At 31.1% G+C, this 12,952-nt stretch overlaps 1 protein-coding gene across 1 annotated transcript; it reads right to left on the reverse strand.

Moving 5' to 3' along the window:
- Window positions 1-10,904: 10,904 nt before the first annotated feature.
- LOC129911863 (hepatic triacylglycerol lipase) lies at window positions 10,905-12,229 on the reverse strand. The gene is made up of 4 exons (XM_055989844.1): window positions 12,006-12,229; window positions 11,783-11,928; window positions 11,266-11,730; window positions 10,905-11,170 (listed from the first exon to the last, which is right to left on the reverse strand). Exons 1-4 carry the CDS (start codon window positions 12,212-12,214, stop codon window positions 10,932-10,934), a joined length of 1,059 nt encoding a protein of 352 aa, XP_055845819.1. The 5' UTR covers window positions 12,215-12,229; the 3' UTR covers window positions 10,905-10,931.
- Window positions 12,230-12,952: the final 723 nt, after the last annotated feature.

Consider the following 12,952-nt stretch of genomic DNA (forward strand, 5'->3'; position numbering starts at 1 on the left):
TAAAAAAATTTAAAATGACTTTTTTCCAAACTTTTTCTAATAATATATGAATTTATTTAAAAAAAAATTTTAGCCAGAAATATTATCAGTTGGATTCCGAAGCAGAAAAGCTAATATATATCACACTTTTGAAAAAAAATTAAAAATTAGTTCAATTTAAATGGTTTTTTTTGTGATAAAAACTGAATTTTTGCATTGAAATAATTGATTTTCTCAAAGATTTTCGCAAATAAGAACTTTAAACTTTTGCTTTTTAACTTTCAACAATAAGGGCTATTGAATAAATAAAAAATAACTTTATATTTAAATGTTGAACTTAAAAAAAAAAAATAAGTTAAATTTTGTTTCAAAACTTCTTTTAAAAAAGTTCTTCGAAAATGAAATACTTTTTAATTTTTTTCATAAACTGTAATACATATTGACATTTCATTTTATAATTTCAAATCATAATAAATCTGGCCTAAAAAATTTGAAAAATAAATGCATTTTATATTACGAAAAATTTTAAAAAACGTCATGTTAAAATTTTGTCAATAATTTTTTTTTTTTTTTTCAAAAATCTGAGTTCAATTACCATTCTTTCAAAAGCCCTTCATTCAATTATCATAATTTTATTTTAAAAATGTGACTAAGCTTCTAGCTTTTTAAAAATGTACATTAAATATTGTACGTGCTGCCGTTGTGTCTATCTATCGCTTGAATGATGGAAGATTGTCCCTCACTCCCATATATTTTTTTTCCTTGAATTTCCTAGACAATCTTTTGGCATCAATTAATTTATGAAATTTAAGAAAAATTTTTGAAAAAAAATTTTTTGTTCACAAAAATCTTCAATTAAATTTAAAAAATCAAAACGGCAACACCGGCAATTTTTAATCTATAGACTTTAAAGTATTTTTAATTACCGACGTTTGAAATCAAAAAGATCATCAAAATCTAAGCTGTTCGGCCGGGTTCCCTAATATTGCCAACTTTTGAGCTTTAGTGTTACTCTACTATACTTAGTTTTGAAATTCCTTTAAAAATTAAATTATAATTTTTCCCTTATTTTATTCAATACCATAGGAGCAAGTATGTGCTACCCCAGTCGTGCATTTTTTGCATTGAATATTAACGATTATAACTTAATAACTTTTTGAAAAGAATTAAGCTAAATATCTAACTTATTAACTGTTTTGCAAAAGAAAATTCTATATAAACCCTTATTCAGTCCGCCATTTTGGAGCAGGCATTTTAAATAACAAAAAAAGCATTGGTTGTCTGTAAACTCGGTTTACGGACGATATTTTTACGTGTTAAAGTCCTGAAATAGTTCGTTGTTGTATCTTCTTATCCAATTACCATCATTGCAGATGGGTCACTGTGGTGTATGTGTAACGTTTTTTCTATTAAACACAATATATTTATTTTTATTTTTCTTTCCTTTCGAGAACAGTAATTTTAATATAATTTTAATTCATACTTACTTGCCGGCTAAACTTAAATCTGCTTTAGGAATTTCTTATTTGGATAGAGGACTGCTTTCGAAGTGTTTTTGGAGAATGATGTTGTCTTTAAATCCTAGTTCTAAAAATTTCTGTAATTTCTTTAAAATAAGATTAAGAAGAAATGTAATAATAAAACAAAAAGCATTTAACTTCTTTTTTTTTTTTAAGTCATATAGTCATTATTCCAAAAGGTAATTTCAATCTAGAACAACTTTCTTTGAATCTCTAGAACTAACGACACTCTTCAACGTTGGCGGCGCGATGGCAGCAGGCAACCAACCAAGCTAAGAAAAGTCCTCTAAAGATTCTTATCCTAGCGTGTTTTATTATTTTATTTTTTTTCTTTATTCACTTTTCTGACATCGTCTGAAGTGAACAACATAACATCTAATGTTAATAAAACTTTCACTTCCGCTGGCTAAGTTTCACATGGACACAAGCACAAGAGAAGCAGCACTCATTTTGCATGAATCTACTCTGTAGGTAGGTACTCTTATACAGAGGAGAGGTGTTTGTAAGCTGCAGGCGAGAAAACGGAAGTCAACCATTAATGGGCTTTTTTAAAATGCAATTTGTTCGCAAGTTAATGCAAGAACAAGAACAGGAACGAGTGAGGGGTTGGGTATAATGTTAAAATGAAATAGTAGTGGAAGTGGAGTGTTTAGTTTACCAACCACGACTACAATACTGCCACCAGAGCTTCTGACTTAAAAAGGAACTCTGAAGTTACCTGCCAACGGTAACGGCGAACGGCAGTGGCTCTTGTCTACCTCCGAGAGGAGGTAATTCGTTTGTTGGCTAACAAACGGTTAAACAGAATAGAAAAAGTAAAAACTCTTCTCTAGGAATCTCTTTTGTTCTCGGACTAACACAAAATATAAAAAAATAAAAAAGAAAAAGAAGGAGAGGAGGAATCGTAAAAGTTGTTTTCCTCAAAACTGTCTGAAGAAGAGGAAAGCGAGAGCATACTTGAGAAGTAAGAGAGAGGTATTGCGTTGCAAGTGTTCTTGCAGCAAATTAATAGCCACCTAGTTTTTAATGTCTAGAACTAGAAGCGGAAGGCTGCTCTAAGGAAAAAAAAAAATTGTGGCGGTGAAACAAAAGAGAGATTTGCTTGCTTGCGGGTGGCTTTGCCTTATTTTTTTTCATATTCAATGTTTTTTATGACGTCTTCTTAGCCGGCAGGCATTAGAGAGGGTTATAAAATGAAAGTGTACTATAGAGAGGGTCCTTTTTACTTATTTTTTTTTTTTTTTTTTAAAAACAACATCCCTTTCGTGATTTTAATTATACGTATGTCTGAGAAGAAGTCGTTAACATTCGCTCTGCCATAACTTTAATAATTGGTTGTAGTAACTTGTAATATAATACTAGAGTTTCGTTTTCTTCGTTCTTATGTTTTTTTTTTTTGAAATATTAATTTTAGTGCCTGCCTACTTCTGAAATGTATAGGAGGGCTTATGAATGGTAGTAGGTAGCAATAAAAGCTGCATTTTAATTATGTGAAGAAAAAAAAATAATTAAGGTGAACAAAGTCTTCTCAAAGTCTTAAGAGCTCAACTTATGGAGTTTTAACTTGTAGGTTAAATTGCTTTCTTGAATAATTACATGAAAGTGGAATCTTTTATTTAATGTTTTTAGTTTTATTTTGCATTCAGTGATTTAGATCATGGTTGTATTAGATACTATTTTACGTGTTTTTTCACTGAAGAAAAAACTGGGACTTAGTGAAAGTAGGAGGTAAACTCTAACCAAACTGAAAGTAAAGTCTTACACTGTGTGAAAAAAAGCTTAAGAATATAATTTTAAACAAATTTTTGTATGTGTCTCAAAAAAAATTATGTACAATTTTTAAGTATCTTCTGTGTAGCCAATCTTTGTCAAATACGAGGCCAGACTTTTTTTTACCATCTCTGGATTAAAGTTGTATAAGATCTACTTTACCTATTATTTCTTTATCGCCAGTAAGTCTTCATGTGTTAAATTTTGGCTGTAATAAGAAAAATATTAAAAAATATTTTTTTTTTTAGATTAGATTCTTCCTTTATTCATTAGATAAATTACAATTTTTTTTCTATTGGAAATATGGACATGACAAAAATTGCATGATTAAAATGCTCAAACGTTTCTCGCTCTCCCATAATTTAATTAAAAAAAAAAAAAAAAAAAAAAAAAAAAAAAATTATTTAAAAAAAAAAAAAAAAAAAAACTTAAAAAATTTTAAAAAATATTAAAAATTTAAAATAATTGAAAATTTAAAAAATTTAAAATTTTAAAATTAAAAAATTAATATTTAATACTTAAAATTTAAAATTATATACAAATTTACTCCTCATATCTATGTTAATATAAACTTTTGTCTAATATTTTGTGTAATATTTATTTATGTAATTTATTATTTCAAATTTATTGTAAATCTTTTTGATACATCTTCTCTTTATATAATTTTATTTATTATACTGAAATGTCATTTCCGGCAGACGGCAGCATTGTCATGTCCATATTTCCAATAGAAAAAAAATTGTAATTTATCTAATGAATAAAGGAAGAATCTAATCTAATCTAATCTATTAAAAAATATGCAAAAAATATGGGGTTAGCTCAGACCAAAAAAATTTTTTTTAAGAATCACAATACTTTGTATACCTACACTATACATATGTAACTGCAGTCGATTCTTAATAGTGCTAAAGCAAATGGTCATTAGAACTGTGTCAAAGCGAAAAACTTGTCAATATCCTTTTCAAGTATTCGTAGTTAAAAGTTTAAAATAGTTCTGCTTACCGTAAACGAATTGAAAAATGGCCGAATATTCAGCGGCATGTCTAGTTTAAATTGGTACGAAGAGCGAATAAGTTGGTTGAAAAGAAAATTTTTGTGAAGAAACAAATTTTAACCATTCTTAGACTTTATACAAAAAATTATTTCGCACAATTTTATATATAAAACATTTTATGTATTGAGTTCTAAATTAAATTGGCAGTACTTTAAAACAAAAATTTTAAATAATCCAAGTTGCTTGGCATGAGCTAATTATACTTCAATTTGAAATTTAACAATAAACTGAAATTGTTCAATTTTATAATTTGAAACAAAAAAATAACGAAATGTTGTACATACAATTTTAAAGTTCAAGTGACCTCAATTCCAAATTTATAAAGCTTTTCGCCTATACTTAAAATAAAAATAATTTTAATAATTTTTTATTATTTTTGTTATTTTTCTTCGCTATTAAATGTTGTACATAGGTACTACAATACTGAATAAATGGATACATTAATTTTCGCTTATATACTGGATTTAAGCTTAACATAGAACAAAAGTGGGTAACAAACAGCTGAAGATATCTCGGATAGTAGAAAAGATGTCGGAAAGATTTAAATAGATTTAACGGTAATATTTCAAAAACGAGATGTGGTCGAATACGCTCAAAAACAACTTTCGGCCAAACGTTCGGCTTCGGCTATTTTAGGCCGAAGTTTTGGCCGAAGCCGAAGGTTCTGTTTATTATATCGAGCATCGTACTAGGCACTGGAAAAAATTTCAATTTTTGAAATTTTTGAATATCTAAGAAAAGATTGCAATTTTTTCTTCGGTAGGTATTCCAAAATTTCAAAACAAATGTGTGCCATCATAGTAGCCGCCGAACAAAATTTCAAATTTTGAATTTTGGAGGAGAATTCTTGACTTTTTTTCAACCTTAGGCTTCGGCCGAACATTTTCTTTCAGCCTAATAATTCGGCTTAGGCTTCGGCTTCGGCTGAAAATCGACCTTCGGTCGGACACTAATGTCTGTCTTTGGATTCGAGTTCGGCACACCGAAACCCTTTGAAAAAGTATAGTTTAGTCTGGGCTCTATGCTCTTTAAAGGGTTCTTTAAAGAGCATTTTAAGATGTTAGCATGGTGCTTAAGGAAATGGTCAAAGAGACAAAAACTCGTTTTTTGAAAAATCCCTTACCAAAATTTGTAATGGTACAAAAAAGTTTTGTTTTCCATTATAAAACTTCATCGACTTCTTTAACGATACAAAATTGGTAGAGACTTTAAGGGAGATTTTCAGATAGGTAATCAAATCACTAAAATACAAAAACAAACCATTTAGTGCTGCACATATTAGACTTATATTTGTTTATAATATATATCTTTTGATTTTCTGAAAAAAAATTTCGGGGAGGGGGGTTAAACCCCCAACCCCCCCCCTCCCCTAAATACGGCTATGCTTTTACTTGTTGTTAAGGATTAGAGGCGGAAAGTCCACTGGATTTTTTTCTTTTGTTTTTTTTTTTGCTTTAAAAAAATACTTTATCATCTGAAGAAACTATTTTCAGTGGTCTTAGTTTTATATGAGGCCTCAAAAGTACCTAGATGGTACCATAATACGAAAACTTTAAACGCATTTTCCTCGAAACGCGTTTTTTCGAGCTGTCTAACGTAACTAAAAAACTAATCAAGCTATCGACTTGAAATTTAATGGAAATTACTCGTTAACTTTTTGGTTATTGTATGAACCTAAAAAAAATTTGCAATAAATATTGTTTTTAACATTTTGTTATAGCTCCAGAGATGTAAAAGTAAAGTTCTACTAAAATAGAACCCAATGATATCTACTTTTTCTTAACCGAAACTAACTTAAGTTAGTTAACTTAACTTAACCTATCCAAATTTAAATTCATTCCAAATTTGAATTTTTCAACTGACCAAACATACACTCATAAGATCTTTAATACACTCCAGACTTTTCTCTCATACTTACCACACATTAAATGTAATAAATGACTTTATAATGGGACCATAATGGTTTTGTGTTAGGAAAAAATACCCCCTAAGGACGATATGCGAAAATAACACGAAAATATAAAAAAATTGAATATCTCAGCACACTTCGGCCTAAACCCGAAAATGTGATAAGAATGAAAAGAATTTCTCGCTTAAGGCGAAATGTGCTAGAAATGCATTTTTTTTCTTATTAAAAGTGAAAAAATAAAAATAAAAAACGGTTTGAGCATTGAGAGCACTTATATTTTCCTTATCCTTTTATTATTTTCAAACAAAAAAATAAAGAAAAAATCCTATTTGTAGCAAAATATACCCTTAAGCTGGATTGAAGAGGAGTTAAAAAAATGATTTCTTAAATTTTTGCACAAGATGAATTCATTCAATCGATTCTGTCAAAGATTTTTATGAAAAAAATGATTTTAGAGAAATATTGATGAAATTTTTATTTATTTTTTTGATGCAGTTAAAAATGGTCTTTAATATTGATTAAATATTTATAACGAGAGCGTTTCAACGAAGATGATAATCTATTTGTGAGTGTATGTGAAATTGATTGTTACTACATTTGTTTTTTCTGTAAAATATTTGGTTCTCACTTGAAAATTTCTTAATCTTTTGGTTAACATCCATTGTAACGGGTGTGACACAGTTACATCATACTGTTCACTAAATATGGTATTTAACAGCTTCAAAACCTAATGTATTTAGTTTGTTAATTTATTTTTCAAATCACATTTTTTTAAACCTACCTTTTAACTTCACTATCTCTTCAGATTAGATGTAACGGGTGTGACGTTAGAAAATCTATTCAGTCTGCTTCGGTCATTTTTAGAAGTCATTTTTTTGTACCCTCAATACGGTGAACACCGTACGAGCATTAGGAAAATAGGGAGGGGTTTGAAAGGAGATGCCGATGAACATTAGTTTTGAAGTTCTGAGTTTTGAAATGCAATGGAAAAACTGAGGCGGGTAATGCGTTCCACATTCGTGTAGTGCGGATGAGAAAAGAATGTCTGTATTTGACGGTATATCCGAAATTGAACTCTAGAGTAAACAGAAAAGCATTCCTTGAAGCGCGAGTATTACGGTTGAATTGTTGTAGGTTTTGAATGAAAAGTCATGTATGTATATCGTATTCAATATGAAAAGAGATTTTATTAAGCTTCCAGTAAGCATATGAAAGAAGTTTATAAAAGAACTGTGCTTTTATAACAATTAAAAAATGTACCGGGTGTGACATATTTTTGTAACGGGTGTAACATTGTAGGATAAAACGTATCTATACAATATATAAAAACGTAATGAAAAAATCAATTAACTCACATTTTATATATTTAGAACTATTAACACAATAAATTCTTTACTAGGGTCAGAATCTAAGTATACATTAGGGTACGGCCACGTCCTGAGCGGCTGAGCGTCTGAGCGGCTGAGCGTCAATCCTGAGCGTCAAAACTAAATTAGAACGTATGAAAATGTATGGGGGTGGCCACATACACCCTGAGCGGCTAAGCGGCAATCCTGAGCGGATGAGCGTCAATCCTGAGCGTCTGAGCGACGTCGCTCATCCGCTCAGCTCTGTTCTATTTTTTTTGAAATCCTGAGCGACTAACTACATTATATTCTTAATTACCATGAACATTTTAGTAAATGGTGAAAATTATGGTTTCTTGTGAAGAAAAATATTAAAAAATATTATTTTTTTTTCGTTAAAATAAAAAAAAAAAAAATAAATAGGCCTCGACAGGAATTGAGCCTGGGACTCGAATCGTTGTCTGTTTAAGAAGCTATAGCCTAAACGGATGGATCAAATCTCTTCAAACTTGGTATGTAGCAGTTTTTGGAGATTGTGCAAATGATTCTATGGAATTAATTTTTTTAGAACCTTATCTAAGCATACCTGTGATGCACCAATCCTAGAAAAGTATAATTTTCTCAAAAACTCTTTAAACGATTAAAATAAAAAAAATTAAGTGTGGATTTTTGGACAAGGCCTATCTTTTAACAAAAAAAGATTTTTTCGAAAGTCATTATTAACGGTACCTGTCATAGAACCGTTTTTCTAAACTCTGAATTTCTCTGAAACGACTTATTAAATTTTATTAAAATTTTTTATACAAAAGCATTTATATAGTCTTAGTATAAATCAAAAATAAAATTATGAAGAAATGCATTTTTGGATTTTTGAAAAAATGTTGAATTTTTTTTTTTTTAATCAAATTTTCCAAAACGGGTCATTAGATTCTTTTGAAATTTAGGTTTTAGGTAAAGATCTTTATTAACTACAATATGGCATACCAACTTTATTTTATATAGAATCATGAAATAAAAAAAATAGGCACTTCTAGGAATCGAACGTGGGACTCCCGCGTGCGAGCCGAATACTCATCGAATATTTTGCACTTGTAGGGTTTTGAAATTCCGCTCAGGGTCGCCGCTCAGGACGTGGCCACCTCGTCACTCAGGATTGCCGCTCAGCCTCTCAGACGCTCAGCCGCTTAGACGCTCAGCCGCTCAGGACGTGGCCGTAGCCTTAAAATAACTGACTCGAGATATTTTGAGAAAAATATTTAAATTTTTGATAAAAATCAGCGTCTACCGGCAATACAAGGGTTTTTTTTTTTAAATAAATTTGCTTTGAAAACTGTACGAGTCTTAATTTCTCCCATTTTTCACTCAAAAATTTCCATTTTTTTTAAATTTTAAGATTGAAGCCTAAGGTCGATAATTTTTGAAACCAAAAAAAATCATAGTAGGATGAAACCCATTGGAAAAAGAGGTAAATATGATACAAATGAAGGGAAAAATAAATTACGGGCGAGCCGAGTTCGGTTAGTGGTAGGGTTGAGTTTTTAATGGTAAAAAATGGTATATCTCGATTTCCGGCAAAACTACAAGTCCTATGGAAAAAAGTTGTATGGCAAGGTTGTAGGTTATAAAAAGATCTACAACTTATGAATCAACAATTTTTACTTGCTCTATAGGGCAAGTATTGGTTTCGTGTAGAAAAAAAAAATCGAGGTTTTAATCAAAACCAACATTACTATGATGGAGAAGATCAAAAAAGTGGTTTTCGTCATGCCGTCCGTCGGTCTGTGCGTCTGTGCGTCTGTGCGTCCATCTGTACATCGAGCTAGGGCCTAAACGGATGGATGGATTTGCTTGAAACTTGGTACAGATGATTTTTACGTAATTCCCTAGGTCCGTTTTTTTTATTTTTTTAATATCTCCAATTTAACGCATATCTCCCATATAACGTTTTCGAGGTATTTCAAATTTCTCGAAAACGGCTCTAACGATTTCGTTTAAATTTGGTGTGCGCAGTACTCTTATTGATTCCAACAAAACTGCGTTTTTAGTTTTTCTCAAAAAATGCCAAGAGCGGAAATATGGCGTTGCCGTTTTTCAAAAATTGACATGTTTTTTAAGTCCATATATTTCATCAATGCATAAGTCAATTTTTTCAAAATTTACAGACATCATAGGTTTTGAAGTGTAAAATGTAAAAATAAATTAAAAAAAAAAGTTTTTCAAAAAAATTTTAAAAAATTGAATTTTTTTAACTTTCGATTTTTTTTTTGTTTTTATTTTTTTTTTCTTCACAAAATCTTAAATTTCCAATAGATATTTAAGATAAAGATGCTTTGAACTACAAGAGCAAGTACGTGCGACCCAGTCGTGCATTTTATTTCACATAACTTCAAAATTTATGTGAAAAATTCAAAAAACCGAGTTTTTGGTTTTTTATTTTTATCTTTTTCAAAATAATGTTTTTTTCTACGAAATTTGGTGAAAACTTACCTTATTATGTCCCGAATACACAGTAATTTATTTGATTTAAAATATTTATTTTTTAACCTAATTTTTCTATACTTAATACCAAAAAAACACCCTTTTTCAAAAAATCGGTGGCCATTTTGTTCGTTAAAATCTCTACTTTTTAATAGTGTAAACAAAAATTTACATTAGTACACCAAATTGCATGTTCTCGGAAAATGCAAAAAGCTTGAATTTGAAATTTTTTTTATCATTATTTACAATTTTGGGCTATTTATTAAAATTTACACTTAAATTACTCAAAACCCGTAAGATTTTATGTTACATTGATTAATGTTATGGTCTATATACAAAAAAGTATGAAATTATCAATGTAAAAAGGATGAGTATTTCAATGCCATCATTTAATTTCTTATAATTTCACTTTCATTTTTTGCCTATTAGTGGTCAACTTGCGTGGAATTACCCATCTGTTTTTAATTAACATACATTTATGTTCTTTTTTAATAACTTACTATCGACAAAACTGAAAACACACAAAAAACTCTTCATCTGCTTCCAATTATAACTGCGCTCTCTGTCAATATTTTAAAAAGTATAAATGAGTTTTTTAATGTTGTTTTAAAAATTGAAAATAAAACACTCAGCTGAACTTACCAAAAAAATTTACTTTTTTAATTACCACAACCATTGAAATTCTCCAGAATGAAAAAGAGACAAAATATTATTAAGTATTTAACAAATACATACTTCTCTGCATTTGCTTCAAAAACTATACCCAAAAAACCCATTTGTAAATTGAAATAAAAGACAATCAAAAGCACAAAATTCTTCAAAAAAGGGTTTTACTTTAATTCACAGTAGTCACTAGATATGTACATTATTTGCTTTTACGATTCTTCACCAATTTGTTGCCTCTCAACATACGGTTCATTCCTTGTTGTTGTAAAATAAAATATCCCTGGCAGTCGCTTCGTGTGTATGCCAAAGATACCAATTGCATTAGAACGACACAGCCTAAAAATGAACAGAGCCCAGTTGTTACACTGATACCCCACATAAGGCAAATCCTTCTCCATTGAGTACGTAAAATATTTGACTGCTGTATAATGGCTACAAAGAATCCGACCTATTCATACATATACAAACAAAAAGTATATCCCCGGGGGGACTTCGCATTAAATTTCGACCTCTCTGCACATATTCATCAATCTGAGTACTCACTTGAAGTCGATTCTCCTCCTCGAAAAGGAAAAGCACAATTAGTTTGCGGTGACACTCCTCCATTCGGGTAAAAGTCTGCATGTCCGGATTTCTGCATTACCCCCAACACTCCACCCGTTGTATGAATGACCTGAACAAACTGACCATCGCTCTCGTCCAGGCGATACTTGGTCCCAACATCGGCCGGCACCGTAAACATGGGTCCGGCCGGATCCAATCCAATTATATGGTCAACTTGTCCCCCCAGCCGTTGTCCGGCAAAGCCGGCAGCATGGGCGCCCAAGCTGTAGCCAGTGAGAGTAATATTGGTGCGGTAGAAGAGTTCGGTGCTCTCTAGCGATTCGATTACGGACGCCACCGTTAAGCCGACATCGAACACATTCGACGCTACACTCATGTAGTTTTGCTGAGCGAGAACGCCCCAATCTACGATGCAAACGTTGATGTTCTCCCGCTTGGACCAGGCTATTTGCGAGCAGTGTGAGAAAATTAGATTAGCTGTCAAAGTATCACTCACTTTTCAATATATCCAGCATCCAGATGTTGTTGTGGGAACGAGTCTCCCAGCCGTGCAGGAATAGTCCCAGTCGGTAGCCTATGTCGAGTCTTTTAAATCCTTCGATATCTTGGGGATGGATGGGGAAAATATTGTTGTCGGCATCGCTGAAAGAGAGAGGCAAAGGCAAGTTTGAAATTGAGTTGTAGGTTCTTAACAACTTCCACACAAGCATTTTATGTACGTTGTTGTTGCTGCTTTGCAATGGAAAACGATGTCGTTGCGGAAAGAGGCTTCAACGAGGTGGTCATTAAGAATTGCAGCTTGTAAGTGAGGGAACACACGTACTGTCCGTGCCCAGTCACGGTTTCGGAATTTCGATGTCGATGTTGATCCCGATGCCGACTCCGATACGAATACTGGCAATAACAATATCACGAACTTCTCAATCATTTTAACTGCGACCGACTAACTTTTGAGTTGGATTTGAACTGTCGAAATGGAAGTTAGAGATAACTCGACCGTTTTATTTTGTTTTGCTTTGATACCAGCCATCAAGATAGATTTTGATGTGTTTGCACACATGGCGCATATATTACTTGAAAATAAGTCTAAAGATAGTGTAGTTTGAATGAGAATCTTTTTAAAGTTGCGTAGTGTAAACACACCAATTCAAGTCAAGGTGGCGGTCGTATTTTGAAATAAATTCATTATCAAGCTGCAGTTACGGAAAAAATGATGCGGTTTATATTTTTTTGTTAAACAGATGTTAGAAGCTTTTTGTTGAATATCAATTAAAGATAGAAACACGCTTTAGAATAGACATATTAATTTGTTGATATTTACAAAAATGATAGAAGACCTTGTCAAAAGATAAGATAAAAATGATAAATTTCATTTTCATTCACATTTCTTTTTTAAATGACAGTGGGACACCAACCTCATTTTTTGATTCTTTTGATTGTTTTTTTTTTTTTTTGATTTTTGAAAAAATAACTTTAATGTGAGTTAAAGAATTGTCCATAGTAATTTGAATTTAAAATTAAAAAAAATCATGTGTGCAATTCACACGTGGTAGAAATGAAACCTTAAAAAATCATTTTTCTCGAAAAAAATGTTACACCATTATAAAACTTACAAGTTCTCCTGGAGAATAAAGCCATACTTAAATTTTTACAATGCGCAAAAAGT

Source organism: Episyrphus balteatus, chromosome 2 (assembly GCF_945859705.1).
Source record: "Episyrphus balteatus chromosome 2, idEpiBalt1.1, whole genome shotgun sequence".
NCBI classification, from domain to species: Eukaryota; Metazoa; Arthropoda; class Insecta; order Diptera; family Syrphidae; genus Episyrphus; species Episyrphus balteatus.